This window comes from Dama dama, chromosome 4 (assembly GCF_033118175.1).
Source record: "Dama dama isolate Ldn47 chromosome 4, ASM3311817v1, whole genome shotgun sequence".
NCBI lineage: Eukaryota > Metazoa > Chordata > Mammalia > Artiodactyla > Cervidae > Dama > Dama dama.
Genome location: NC_083684.1, coordinates 68,533,683 through 68,547,976, shown reverse-complemented (window position 1 = coordinate 68,547,976; position 14,294 = coordinate 68,533,683). Strand labels below are relative to the sequence as shown.

At 47.1% G+C, this 14,294-nt stretch overlaps 1 protein-coding gene across 1 annotated transcript; it reads left to right on the top strand.

Annotated features, from left to right (window-relative positions):
* Nucleotides 1–5,444: 5,444 nt before the first annotated feature.
* On the top strand, nucleotides 5,445–12,968 carry LOC133051991 (cationic amino acid transporter 3-like). Its single transcript, XM_061136706.1, has 12 exons — nucleotides 5,445–5,814; nucleotides 6,407–6,565; nucleotides 10,199–10,370; nucleotides 10,580–10,692; nucleotides 10,802–10,824; nucleotides 10,885–11,075; nucleotides 11,246–11,385; nucleotides 11,486–11,588; nucleotides 11,763–11,962; nucleotides 12,161–12,327; nucleotides 12,599–12,707; nucleotides 12,874–12,968. Exons 1-12 carry the CDS (start codon nucleotides 5,445–5,447, stop codon nucleotides 12,966–12,968), a joined length of 1,842 nt encoding a protein of 613 aa, XP_060992689.1.
* The last annotated feature ends 1,326 nt before the right edge of the window (nucleotides 12,969–14,294 follow it).

Below are 14,294 nucleotides of genomic sequence, written 5' to 3'. Positions count from 1 at the left end.
AATGAAACCAAGTCAAGGTGCCAACTGGAAAATGAAGTATAGAAACAAATCAAGCTAACAAACATGGTAAGAAAAAGAAAGAAGAGGAAGAAAGAATAGAATAAGCAAAGTTAAGCAGAGGTAGATAAAGATTTATACATATTAAGGAATAACTACAACAGGAAAATAGCAGTAAGAAAAGCAAAAGAATAAATGTGGAAAAAAAAAATAAAATTTAAAACTTAAAGAATTAAAAAGGAAAACCACATAGAACCACAAAAGGCCAACATAGAGGCAGAATATAAACAGGAAATAAAAAGTGTGAATAAAAAAAATTCTCCCTGGTGAGTGAAAAATTCTCAAAAGCTTAAGTAGATTCAATAGGACTAATAAAATCAACTACTACAGCAACAGAGTGGGGAAAACATCCAGAAGCAACTAGAGAGCAAGTCAAAATACAAGAATACTAAATGTTTTTCTTGGATGTCAGCTGTCACCGTCCTTTATGTCACTGGGAGTCTCTGTGCACCTCGCCGCCCCGGGATGCCCTCCAAGACTGTCTCTGGTCCTGCTGCGTGGGCAACTCAGATTCTAATTTGGTCCTATTCCTGCTGTTCTTGCCTCCAAGGTCCACAGCTGCCAGAGCTGTGTGTTTTCTTCTTCGGGAGCGTTCAGTGTCCTTTCATATGTTCAGAGACACAGAGTCCGCTCCTTGATGGAGTGGATTCAATCTGCAACTTGTGCAGCAGGTGGGAAGGTTCTGAGTTCTCCTCCTCAGCCGCACTGCCCCCGGGTTTCAGCTGTGGCTTGGTCTCCACCTCTGCCTGTGAGTCGTCCACAGGGCTTTGCTGCTGAGGCTGCCCTGGAGGGCGTGGGTCTGCCCCAGGGAGGACGGGGTGCGGGGGGTGCAGCTGCTGGGGTGGCAGGGCCCGGGGCACCAGGTGCTCAGGGGAACTGGCGGCTGGGGCCGCAGGAAAGGGCTTTTTCTAGCTTCTGGCAGCTCAGCCCCAGTGAGGATCCAGCGTGGGGGTGGCACAGCTGCTTGTATCGTAGGAACTCTGCCAAGTGTGCAGGGACCCCAGCTGTCTGAGCCGAGAGAGCTCTGGTTCTCCCAGGGTCTCGTCCTGGCCTCTGGCAGCTGTGGTCCGAGCGCCTCTGGGGCTGGTGCTTCTCTACTGCTCCTAGCTCCGTCCCCTGTAAAGGCAGTAACAGGCCAGCCTCTCTCTGGGGTCTTCCACTGTCCAGGGCTGACGTGTGGGGACAGAGAGGCTACCGCGATGGTTCCACCGTCTGTATGTGACTCGTCAGGATCGCCCTGCCTCCACGGCTGCCCGGGTTTCCTGCACAGGCATTTCCCACTGCCACCTCCTCCCCCACATCCCCTCGGGGGGCCGACTGTCCGCAAGTCAACAGCTGGGATCGCTCCACAATCCCTGCGCTCCAGCTCCCTGCCCTGTGCCTTCCAGGGGCCTTGCGTCCCTGCGTCCCTCTCCAGGACACGTATGGCTGCAGCAAGGATTGTCTCTGTGATTCTCATTCCATTCAGGCTCTCACGGATCAGCTGCTTCACCCTCAGCCTGAAGTGCTTCTCTTCTGTCCCCCGAACAGTTTCCTCACCCTCCAAGGGCGCCCATATGGTGATCGGACCCCTGCTTCAGTCCCCCCACCCTCCGAAGGTAGGTCCAATCCTACTAACTCTCTTTTCCCCCACTTCCTTCACCCTACCGAGTTTTGTGTGGTTCTATATATTCTTCTCTGGTGGCCAGGTGCTCCTGGCTGCTCTCAGCTGCCGTTCTGCAAGATCTCCTGTGTCTGAAGGTGTCTTCCTGATGTATCTCTGGAGAGAGACGAACTCCATGTCCACCTGCTCCTCCACCATCTCATTCCCCCTCATCTGATCAAACTAAGACCCCATCTCCCCAGAGGGATGATCCCTTGGGACAACATTTTATCAGCCAGTCTGCCATTCTTATCTGGGCCAATCTGAGCACTATCTGGTCTAAGTTTTAGCTATAAAACTTTGACTAGAGAAAAGAAAGGTGACATTTTATTGTGACATGATGTGGCCACAGAATTCTCTGGACTCCAGAGAAAACTGGCTAAGATAAAACTTTTTGAAATTGGTGGTAAAAAAACAAACAACAGAAACAGCCTCCCGAAACAACAAGGAAACAAAAAAACTGGTTCTTTTTGCATGTGCAATTAGAGAAAGCTAGCTTTTAAAATACTCTTTTTTCCCCCCAGAATTCTGACACTGAGAGAACAAGTCCTGCTAGAAGAACATGACTTTCCTTGTGCCTAAGACCAGTGGTGTCAAGAACTCTTATCTAATCTAATAATCTCTTATTCCCGAGACTGAGGGGGGGAAATGGAAAGGAAGTCTTTTAAACTTTTACTTATTAAAACTGTTGATTATAAACCAGTGAGTTTTATACTACCTGATTCATGACTAAGTTTAGAAAATGAAACTCTAATATTTCAATGCATTTATAGACATCATCACATTCATCCAAATCTTTGAGGTTGGACATTTGGGTTGCTTCCAGCTTTCAGCTATTGCGATTAATGCTGCTATGAATATAGGTGTGCAAATATCTGTTTGAGATCCTAATTTCAGTTCTTTTGGGTGTACACCCAGCAGCGAAATTGCTGGATCATGTGGCAATTCCATTTTTAGTTTTTTTAGAGAACCTCACATTCCTACTCACAGTGCTCAAGGGTTCATCAGCAGCATTTGAGCATCAAGAAAACACAGGTCCAGAGAATAAATGACTTGTTCAAAGGCACAGTAGTGTTCGAGGAGCCAAGATTTTAATCAGAGTGTCCTGGCTCTCTGAATGCTTGCTCTGAATCAAAATGCTAAACTTGGACTTCAGAGTATCAGGGGTGGAAGGCCCCTGATGGTGACTCGTGTTCACTGGGTCGTCCTAGCCCTGCAGAGCAGTGTAGTGAGGGGACATTTCACACCCCAAATCAGCAGGAAATAGAGTCCTGTCACTTCTGATTCAGAGTAAAGGTTAGTCCCTCTTCCCTCCAGGCAGTTAGATGGGAGGCCACTCTGGTTTGATGCTTTGACTGAGCTGGGCTTGAGTCTGTCCCTCCCGACAAATTGCATCTCCTTCTGCCCCAAAGCAGAGTCCCTATTCCATGTCACTCTGCAGGCAACGAAACAGGAAGCTAACAGGTTTCAGGATCTTCATCATGGAAACATGTGGAGTCTGTGATTTCTGATCACCAAGCCCCTTAGCCACTTCATCCCTATGTAGGATGGAAGGAAATAATCGTAATGACAGTTTTCCCAGTGATACAGAGAAAGGCAGGACAAAGATGGTATATAGCGTGTGCAATAGCAGCAAGTTAGTAAATAGCAGAGCTGGATTTGAAATGGCAGAACTGGTTGATTTTGTTTAAAATTAAGAAATCAGCATTCTCATCCACTCAGATCATACCGATTAAGCAGACAGTGTGAACCAGGCATGGTGCTGAAAGGTTTTGCTTCTGTAGGGGCAGAAATTTCTTTTTCTAACCTCCTTGGCTGGTCTAATAATTAAATTGACATAAGACAGATTAACAGGAACTTCCATGGTGGCCCAGTGGCTAAGACTCCATGCTCCCATTGCAGGGGGCCTGAGTTCCATCCCTGGTTGGGGAACTAGACCCCGTATGCTGCAACTGAGTTCACCTGCCTCAACGAAAGATCTTGTGTGCTGCAACTAAGACCCAGTGCAGCCAAAAAAAAAAAAAAAAAAAAAGACAGATTAAGAAATTCAAAATGCTTCATAGGGGAGCACCGTAATAATTCTGAGACTCAAAGGCATTCAAACAATTGAGGCTCATATCCTCCCCTGACCTAAGGAGAAAGGAGTTGTAGGGATCTGGGGCTTCAAATGGGAGGAAGAGAACCCACAGAAAGATGGGAAGAGAAAACGCTTGGAAGACTCTTGAGAGTCCCTTGGAAGGCAAGGAGATCCAACCAGTCCATCCTAAAGGAAATCCACCCTGAATATTCATTGGAAGGACAGATGTTGAAGCTGAAGCGCCAATACTTTGGCCACCTGATATGAAGAGCCAACTCACTAGAAAACACCCGGATGCTGGGGAAGATGGAGGGCGGAAGGAGAAGGGTGTGACAGAGGATGAGATGGTTGGATGGCAACTTGGACTCAATAAAAGTGAGTTTGAGCAAACTCTGGGAGATAGTGAAGGACGGAAGAGCCTGGCGTGCTGCAGTTCATGGGGTCACAAAGAGTCAGACATGACTGAGCAACTAAGGACAACAACAACAAAAACCAAGTGTTTGGTAAACAGATGTTTGCCACTCCAGTACTGCGGGGAGCCGGCCTGACTGCTCAGGCTCCTTCTTGGCCCTGAGAGAGATCAAGAGGTCCCTCTCTGTCCCGCCACCCCTGATTTATTAAAGTGCAAATTGGCCTTTCTCGCCTCCCTCAAGGAAATTGCTGCAGCCACCTTTTGCCCATTCTCCTGACCCTGATAAGATTGTCAGGCTCCTGTGAATGGTTTATGTCTAGGCAATCTTTTGTAAGACGCCAGTGCCATGCTCTGCTAGTCTTAAAGAGTTGAGATAAAATTCCTGAGCTAAAACTAGTGTCTGCAGTTCTGCACGTATGCATGTCTTTGATCTAAAATTTAGTGAGTCCTGTTAGCATATATATGTACGTTACCCCTCAATAAAGTTGTCGGAATCAGTCACAAGCTGACCCCGTCCCTCTCAACCCCATCTTTCCGAGTCTTTTATTTCTCAGGTGCTCTGGTGATTGCGTCCTCGACCTGTTCGTTTGCCGGCAGGCCCGGCACAGTACATAATCTTTTTAGAAACAAAAAGTTGTCTTTGGTGATAGCTCTCTTTCTGATGTAGGTCCCTTAATCTACATTCTTTTGAGCAGTTAAGGGAGAGGCAAGGAGCTTCTCCTGAGTCTTCTGGGTCTTCAAGCCTTCAGCTCAAAACAGTCAACCCGTCAAAGGGGCACATTTGAGAAGATGTATTCTGCTCCCACTAGAAAAGATCCTGATGCTGGCAAAGATTGAAGGCAGGAGGAGAAGGGTATGACAGAGGATGAGATGGTTGGATGGCATCACAGACTCAATGGACAAGAGTTTGAGTAAACTCTGACAGTTGGTGATGGACAGGGAGGGCTGGCATGCTGCAGTCCATGGGGTTGCGAAGAGTCGGACATGACTGAGCAACTGAAATGATTCTGCTCCCCATCACTTCTCTTTAAGCACTCTTTCTAGTGATTTTGAAACACGTTAAGAGGCTTCTTTGTGTTTGAAGAAACCACAGCTCAGAGATGGAGAACTTGCCCAACGTGTTCTTTCACCCCCTGCCCCTTGTCACTCCAATACTTCATGGAATTTAGCTCCTAGGGTCAAGGACAGATAAACAATCTTGAGGACTCTGTGTCTTGTTTTCTCAGCAGATTGTGGCCTCCTCAAGCACGTCTAGGATGCTGCGTCAGTATGTTTGCCAATTTGGTCAGAAGCTGGTTCACAGGCGAGGGGAAGACACCATAAAGGAGTCTGGCGGTCTCATGGTTCATCTGAGTGCCGTAGAACTGGTGTTCCTGGGTGTGGGCAGGAACCTGGGAGCCGGCCTGTACATCGTGGTTGGTTCTGTGGCCAAGTACGTAGCTGGACCAGCGATTGTCGTCTGCTTCTTGGTGGCCGGCCTGTCTTCCCTGCTGTCCAGGCTCTGCTATGTGGAGTTTGATGCCCGGGTACCACGCTCCTCTTCTGCGTATGTCTGCAGCTATGCCACGATGGGGCAGCTCTGGGCCTTCGTCGTTGGCTGGAACATCATACTGTTATTTTTAATTGGTGAGGTGATGGGACCAGGCGACAGGTGTGGGGGAAAGGTGTGGGGCTAAGGTCAGGAAACTGGGAGATGGGACTGTGATCTCATTCATGGGCACTTTGTTACCTGACTTGTGGGGGGGAAGTGGGTAACAGTGGCTGGAAAACCCCACAACATCATTCTATTCAGCTGTCTCCTAACTGGACTAAGAATGAGAAGGAAAGGAAACTGTAGGCATGGGTGGGAGGGAGGCATGTCCCATAGGCTCATCACCTCATTATATTGAAGTCTTTGCTCAGTTCTTGCCTTTTGAGTGATTTTTTTTTTTGTGGGGCGGGCGGGGCAGGGGTGGTTGCCACTTGATTTAAAATTTCATCCCTCATCTTTCACCCTCCTGGTCCAACTTCCCTGTTTTCTTTCCTTGTGAAACACTTATCTCCTCCTAACATATTAAATAGTGGACATATTTTGTGAGTCATCTCAGTCTGCTCTTACCACCCCATGAAAAGAAATCTTTGAGATTATGTATTTGTCTATTTTTTCCTCCAAAATTCATCCCCTGGCACATACTAGGTGTTCAATTATCTGTGACTGTTCGTTCTTCTGCTGCTGCAGCCACTGCGTGTACAGCCAGGGCCTGGAGGTACACCTTTGACAGCCTCATTGGGGACCGCATCTCTCAGGCATTGGAGGGAACTGTTCCTCTGCATGTGCCCTACATCCTGGCTGCGTATGCAGACTTTTTCGCACTGGGCCTGGTGCTGCTGCTTGCGGGTGAGTCAGGGGTCAGATATAAGATGGGATGAGGGGACTCCCCTGGTGGTCCAGTGGTTAAGAATCTGCCTTGCAATGTGGGGACACAGGTTCAATCCCTGGTCAGGAAGCTAAGACCCCAAGTGCCACAGAACAACTACGCCCAACTCCTTAGCCTGCACACTACACCTGGAGAATGTGTGTGTGTGTGTGTGTGTGTGTAGTTGCTCAGTCATGTCTGACCCTTTGGACTATAGCCCAGTAGGCTCTTTCATTTGTGGGATTCTCCAGGCAAGAACACTGCAGTGGGTTGCCATTTCCTTCTCCAGGGGATCTTCCTGTCCCAGGAAATGAACCCATGTCTCCTGTGTTTCCTGCATTGCAAGCAGATTCTTTATCTCTTGATTCCCAAACTGCCATTTGTGTCACAACAAAATATCCCACAGCTAAGACCCAAATCAGCCAAACTGCTAAGTAAATAAAATATTCTTTTAAAAAAGATGGGCTCAGTAGGGTGTGGAGGGGGAGCTGAGGTTGGGAAAGACTTGGGGATGGGGACTAGGACTGGAAAGGATGGTCTGTGCTATGAGAGACAGGAAGGCAAGACCTGGATGGTCGTTTCCCACTCTTGGCCTTCTTGACAATCCCGGCCGGATTATTCCTTGGGAGGGGGGCTGTTTTGTGATTTCAGGATGTTTTAAAAAATCATTGTTGGATGCTGAGTGGCATCCCTGGCCTTTGTTCACTAGATACCCATAAAACCCACTCCCCAAATTCTGACAATTGGAGTGACTCCAGACCATGCCAAATATTTGGGGAATAAAATTTACTCCCAGGTGACAATCATTTTCTTCAATTCAGTTCAGTTCAGTCGTTCAGTTGTGTCCAACTCTTTGCAACCCCATGGACTACAGCATGCCAGGCCTCCCTGTCCATCACCAACTCCCGGAGTTTACCCAAACTCATGTCCATTGAGTTGGTGATGCCATCCAATCATTTCATCCACTGTTGTCCCCTTCTCCTTCCACTGTCAATCTTTCCCAGCATCTGGGTCTTTTCCAATGAGTCGGCTCTTCCCATCAGGTGGCCAAAGTACTGGAGTTTCAGCTTTAACATCTGTTCTTCCAGTGAATATTCAGGACTAATTTCCTTTAGGATGGACTGGTTGGATCTCCTTGCAGCCCAAGGGAATCTCAAGAGTCTTCTCCAATGTCACAGTTCAAAAGCATCAATTCTTCAGTGCTCAGCTTTGTTTATAGTCCAACTCTAACATCCATACATGACCACTGGAAAAACCATAGTCTTGACTAGATGAACCTTTGCTGGCAAAGTAATGTCTCTGCTTTTTAATGTGCTGTCTAGGTTGGTCATAACTTTCCTTCCAAGGAACAAGCGTCTTTTAATTTCATGGCTGCAGTCACATCTGCAGTGATTTTGGAGCAGAAGAAAATAAAGTCTGTCACTGTTTCCCCATCTATTTGCCATGAAGGGATGAGTCCAGATGCCATGATCTTAGTCTTCTGAATGTTGAGCTTTAAGCCAACTTTTTCGCTCTGCTCTTTCACTTTCATCAAGAGGCTTTTTAGTTCTTCTTCACTTTCTGCCATAAGGGTCGTGTCATCTGCATATCTGAGGTTATTGATATTTCTCCCAGCAGTCTTGATTCCAGCTCATGCTTCATCCAGCCCAATATTTCTCCTGATATACTCTGCGTATAAGTTAAATAAGCAGGGTGACAGTATACAGCCTTGACGTACTCCTTTCCTGATTTAGAACCAGTCTTTTGTTCCATGACCAGTTCTAACTGTTGCTTCCTGACTTGCATACAGGTTTCTCAGGAGGCAGGTCAGGTGGTCTGGTATTGCCATCTCTTAAAGAATTTTCACAGTTTGTTGTGATCCACACAGTCAAAGGCTTGGCATAGTCAATAAAGCAGACATAGATGTTTTTCTGGAACTCTCTTGCTTTTTCGATGATCCAGTGGATGTTGGCAATTTGATCTCTGGTTCCTCTCCCTTTTGTAAAACCAGCTTGAACATCTGGAAGTTCATGGTTCATGTATTGTTAAAGCCTGGCTTGAAGAATTTTGAGAATTACTTTATTAGAGTGTGAGATGAGTGCAATTGTGTGGTAGTTTGAGCATTCTTTGGCATTGCCTTTCTTTGGGATTGGAATGAAAACTGATCTTTTCCAGTCCTATGGTCACTGTGGAGTTTTCCAAATTTGCTGGCATATTTAGAGCAGCACTTTCACAGCATCATCTTTTAGGATTTGAAATAGCTCAACTGGAATTCCATCACCTTCACTATCTTTTTAGTAGTGATGCTTCCTAAGGCCCACTTGACTTCACATTCCAGGATGTCTGGCTCTAGGTGAGTGATCACAGCATTGTGATTAACTGGGTCGTGAAGATCTTTCTTGTACAGTTCTTCTGTGTATTCTTGCCACCTCTTCTTAATAGTTTCTGCTTCTCTTGGTCCATACCATTTCTGTCTTTATGAGCTCATCTTTGCATGAAATGTTCCCTTGGTATCTCTAATTTTCTTGAAGAGATCTCTAGTCTTTCCATTCTATGGTTTTCCTCTATTTCTTTGCACTGATTACTGAGGAAGGCTTTATTATCTCTCCTTGCTTTTCTTTGGAACTCTGCATTCAAATGGGTATATCTTTCTTTTTCTCCTTTGCTTTTTGCTTCTCTTCTTACAGTTATTTGTAAGGCCTCCTCAGACAGACATTTTGCTCTTTTGCATTTCTTTTTTTGGGGGGACATATTTTCTTCTTGGTACTGAAATGAAAGATTTTTTAATTTCAGAAAATTCACATAGCATAAAATATTTGTTTTGTTATTCCCCCCCAGCTTTACTGAGATATAACTGGCATACAGCACGATGAGTTTGAGGTGTGTAATGTGGTTTTTTTCTGGCACTACTAGGTCTTTGTTGCTGCTCACAGGTTTTCTCTAGTTGCAGAGAGCATGGGTTACTCTTTGTTGCGATACACAGGCTTCTTTCTGCAGGGCTTCTCATATTGCAGAGCACGTGCTCTCAGCTCGGGATCAGTAGTTACAGCACATGGGCTTATTTTTCTTTGGCACGTGGAATGTCCCTGGACCAGGGATGGAACCCTTGTCCCCTCATTGGCTGGCAGAATGCCAACCACTGGACCACCAGGGAAGTCCCTCGGTGACTATCTGATAGACCTGCCTGTTGTGAGATGATCGCCACAGTAAGAAATGAACTATTAGGACCTCCCTGGTGTCCAGTGGCCAAGACTCCTTGCTCCCAGTGCAGGGGACCAAGGTTCCCCCCCTGGTCAGGGAACTACGATCCCACTTGATGCAACTAAGTTCACATGCCACAACTAAAGATTTTGTTATGCCACAGCGAAGACTCAGCACAGTCAAACACAAATAAAATGAAAAATTTTTTAATTATAAGAAAATAAATTCACTATTTTATGGGGACAATTCAGGGGCGCTAGTACATTCACAATGTTGTCGAGCTTCAGACATGTTCATCTCCCCTGAAGGACACCCTGTACCCACTGAGCAGTCAAGGCCCATCCACCCCGCCCCACACCCCCAGCCCCCAAGGCTGCTGTCTGTCTCTATGGACTCAGTTACTGCGCATGTCTCATATTCCCTCTCTCCTCCAGTACTGCTCGCTCTGGGAGTTCCCGAGTCAGCCTGGGTTTACAGAGTGTTCACAGGCATCAACATTTTGGTTCTCGGCTTCATCATCATCTCCGGCTTCATTAAGGGAGACCTGCACAACTGGAAGCTCACAGAACATGACTATGCATTGGCCACAGCTGTATTCACTCATAGGTTAGCAGCGTACCCTTGGTCATATTAATGTCTGTGTGTGTGTAGGGGAGTCAGAGCTGAGAATTTGGTGGGACTAAAGAGACCCAGGCTGGTGGATCCAGATGGTGGGTTTCCTGCAGCCCAGAGTTTGTGGTGTTGAGGGAAGAGTCCAGAAGTGATGGCTGAACCCACCTCAGCCATGTTCTTTCTTGCTCCTTCTCCCATCACAGCTTGGGCCCTGTAGGTGCTGGAGGATTTGTGCCTTTTGACTTTGAGGGGGTTCTCCGAGGAGCAGCTACGTGTTTCTACGCATTTGTCAGTTTTGCTGCCATTACCACTACAGGTAACATGGTCACCGTGTGTCCCATCAGGGGTTTGGACAGAGTTTGGGCTGCCCTCGGGCACAGAGGTTGGGAGAAGGTTAGCCTGCTTTTGGAGGTCCAAGAGGGAAGGCAATTCTGTGCTTTCACCCAGGGTGTTTTCCTGACCTGCTGCTTCTACCCCTTTTGCAGAGAGAGGAGACCGAAAGCCTCAGCGGTCCATCTCCCTGATCTCACTCTTGATGTGCTTTTTGGCATATTTTGGTGTCTCAGCGGCACTCACCCTCATGGTGCCCTACTACCAGATTCATCACCACAGCCCCTTGCCCGAGGCTTTTCTCCATGTAGGCTGGGGCCCTGCCAGATATGTCATGGCTGCTGGCATTCTCTGTGCTCTCACGTCTAGGTCAGTGTCACGGGTTTCTCTCCATCCACTGTCAGATGCTCGTGCACCCCAGCCCGTGGGAATGAGAGACAAGAGGGAAAGGCATCTTGCTCCCTGTAGACCAGGGAGCGGATGCCCTGGTCTCCCCTGCTTCTCCACATCCTCACATGTGTCTCCACTTTCTCTCCCAGCCTCCTGGGTGACATGTTCCCCATGTCTCGGTTAATCCGTGCAATGGCAGAGGATGGGCTCCTTTTCCGAGGACTTGCCAAGGTCTGTGGTCACAAGGAAATTCCCATTGTGGCCATCATGTCTTCTGGAAGCCTTGCAGGTGAATAAACAAAGCTCACTCCTTCCTTGATCCATTTCCCTTATGTGCAGATCCAGTGGTTTCTCAATCCCACCCCCTCTGTTTTTGTCCCCCATTCTAGCGATCATGGCATTACTCTTTGAGTTCAGTGACATTGTAAACCTCATGGCACTTGCGTCCCTGCTCGCTTACTCCATGGTGTCCTTCTCGGTCCTTGTTCTCAGGTGAGACCCCCCTACACCTTGATTGGGGGGCTGGGGGTTATGGGGATGATGGGGAGGTCATCCTGGTCTGTGTCATGCTGCCTTCTAATTGACCAGAAAAGAAAGAAGTGGAATAGACAATCTGATGTGTGAATAGGGGCTGCTGTTAATATTACCTTTAAACCTCTAATTCAGGTACCAGCCAGATAAGAATTTAAGCAAGAATGAGAAAACAGAAGAAGAAACTGAGATGGAGCCTGTACTTGAAAGAAGTCCTTTGGACTCTGTACCTGAAGCAGGAACCTCAAACATTCTAAAGAGTCTGTGGTTCCCTACGAGCACCATCCCCACCCAGAAATCTGGCCAGATTGTCTATGGATGTACCTTCCTGCTTGGTGAGCAGTGGGGTTTCACTTTATTCGTATTCTGAAATTGACAGGATGGAGTGAGCGTGTGTATTTTGTCAGTTGAGGAGTCTGGGAGATATCATGGCCCTTCCTGATGTTGGTGGTTTCAGGGAGGGGTGTGACCCGAGGTCCTGACGTCTTTGTCTTCTGGGTCCAGCCTGTTCTCCTCCACCTTGACCCTTGCAGTTCTCCTGCTGACCATCCTGAGCCTGATCCTGGCCCAGTGGCCCAGACGTGTGTTCTTTGGAGACCCCGTGCTCACAACAGTGGCTGTGCTGCTGCTGCTGCTCATCACTGGGGTCACGGTCATCATCCGGAGGCAGCCCCAGGACCCCTCTCCTCTTACGTTCAGGGTAGGTGACCTTATGTGCCCAAAGTGTCCACCTTGAGTGAAGCAGGTCTGTGTGCTTTGAGGTCTAAACATCCTTCGCTGGACCAGGGAAGAAGGGGAGTTGCTGAAACCAATGGACTCTTCCCTGATCCACACTCAGTGCCTACAAACCAGGCTCAGTAGGCCCCGAACACACAACCTGAATTGGACTGAACTTGCCCCGCCCATGAGGGGTAGGGTCTCCCTTTCAGACGTCTGGGCTGTGTTCAGGGATGAACTGACTCTGCCCACAGATCCCTGCTCTGCCTGTCCTCCCACTGGTCAACCTCTTCCTGAACCTTTACTTGATGATGCAGATGACCTCTGGGACTTGGACTGTCTTTGGCGTCTGGAATGCCGTTGGTGAGTGACTTTCTAGGGTGAAGAAGCTTCTTGAGTGACTGAACCGAATCCTCTTCTAACCACCTCTCCCCTAAACTGCATCAGACGCCATAATAGGAGGCTTACTGGGCATTTATAAGTGAGGAGAGCCCCTGTTTTTCTTCTTACTGTCTCATTTTCCTACTAGGATTTGCCATATACTTTGGATATGGGATCAGACACAGCTTGGAGGAGAACAATGAGCCACAGCCACCAGTCTCCACTTCCCAGGCTCCGGACTAAAACGCCCCTAGTGATGAAGCATCTTAGCCACAGGAAATAGATGCTGTGTGGGACCCCCCATGTCCTGGAGGTATCTGCTGGTTCAAGGTGCACTTTGAGCCTCTATGGACTGTGAAGGTGGAAAGCATTTAGTCCCCTGTATTTATTGCCAGTGCACAAAATGACTTTGCTATTGTATAATTTTTAAGTAAACTTTTTAAAGCTTAATATGCCTACAGAAAATTGCATGCTTCATAAGTGTGCAGTAAGATGAATCTTCACAAAGAAAGTACTATGATGTAACTGAAACTAGAGGAAGAAATATTAGCTGACACATAAGAAGCACCTTCTTGTACTTATTTCCAATAAGAACTAGAGATTGCCGCATGGGAAGGAAACTCAGGTAACGGTGTATTATGTCAAGAGTTATACTTTAGGGGCTTTTCTGATGGTTCAGTGGCCAAGACTCTGGGCTCCCAATGCAAGTGGCATGGGGTTGAGCCCTGGTCAGGGAACTAAGATTCCACATACCACAAAAGGGACCCTGCAGAGCCAAGTAAGTAAACAAATAAAAATTTTAAAAAGAGTTACACTTAAATAAAGGCATTGCCAAAGAATGCTCAAACTACTGCACATTGCACTCATCTCATACACTAGAAAAATAATCCTCAAAATTCTCCAAGCCAGGCTTCAACAGTACGTGAACCATGAACTTCCAGATGTTCAAGCCGAATTTAGAAAAGGCAGAGGAATCAGAGATCAAATTGCCAACATCTGCTGGATCATCAAAAAAGCAAGAGAGTTCCAGAAAAACATCTACTTCTGCTTTATTGACTATGCCAAAGCCTTTGACTGTGTGGATCACAACCAACTGTGGAAAATTCTTAAAGAGATAGAAGTACCAGACCACCTGACCTGCCACCCAAGAAACCTGTATGCAGGTCAGGAAGCAACAGTTAGAACTGAACATGGAACAACAGACTGGTTCCAAATTGGGAAAGGAGTACGCCAAGGCTGTATATTGTCACCCTGCTTACTTAACTTACATGCAGAGCACATCATGAGAAACGCTGGGCTGGATGAAACACAAGCTGGAATCAAGATTGCTGGGAGAAATATCAATAACCTCAGATATGCAGATGACACCAGCCTTATGGCAGAAAGTGAAGAAGAACTAAAGAGCCTCTTGATGAAAGTGAAAGAGGAGAATGAAAAAATTGGCTTAACTCAACATTTAGAAAACTATGATCATGGCATCTGGTCCCATCACTCCATGGTAAATAGATGGGGAAACAGTGGAAACAGTGAGAGACTTTATTTTTGGGGCTCCAAAATCACTGCAGATGG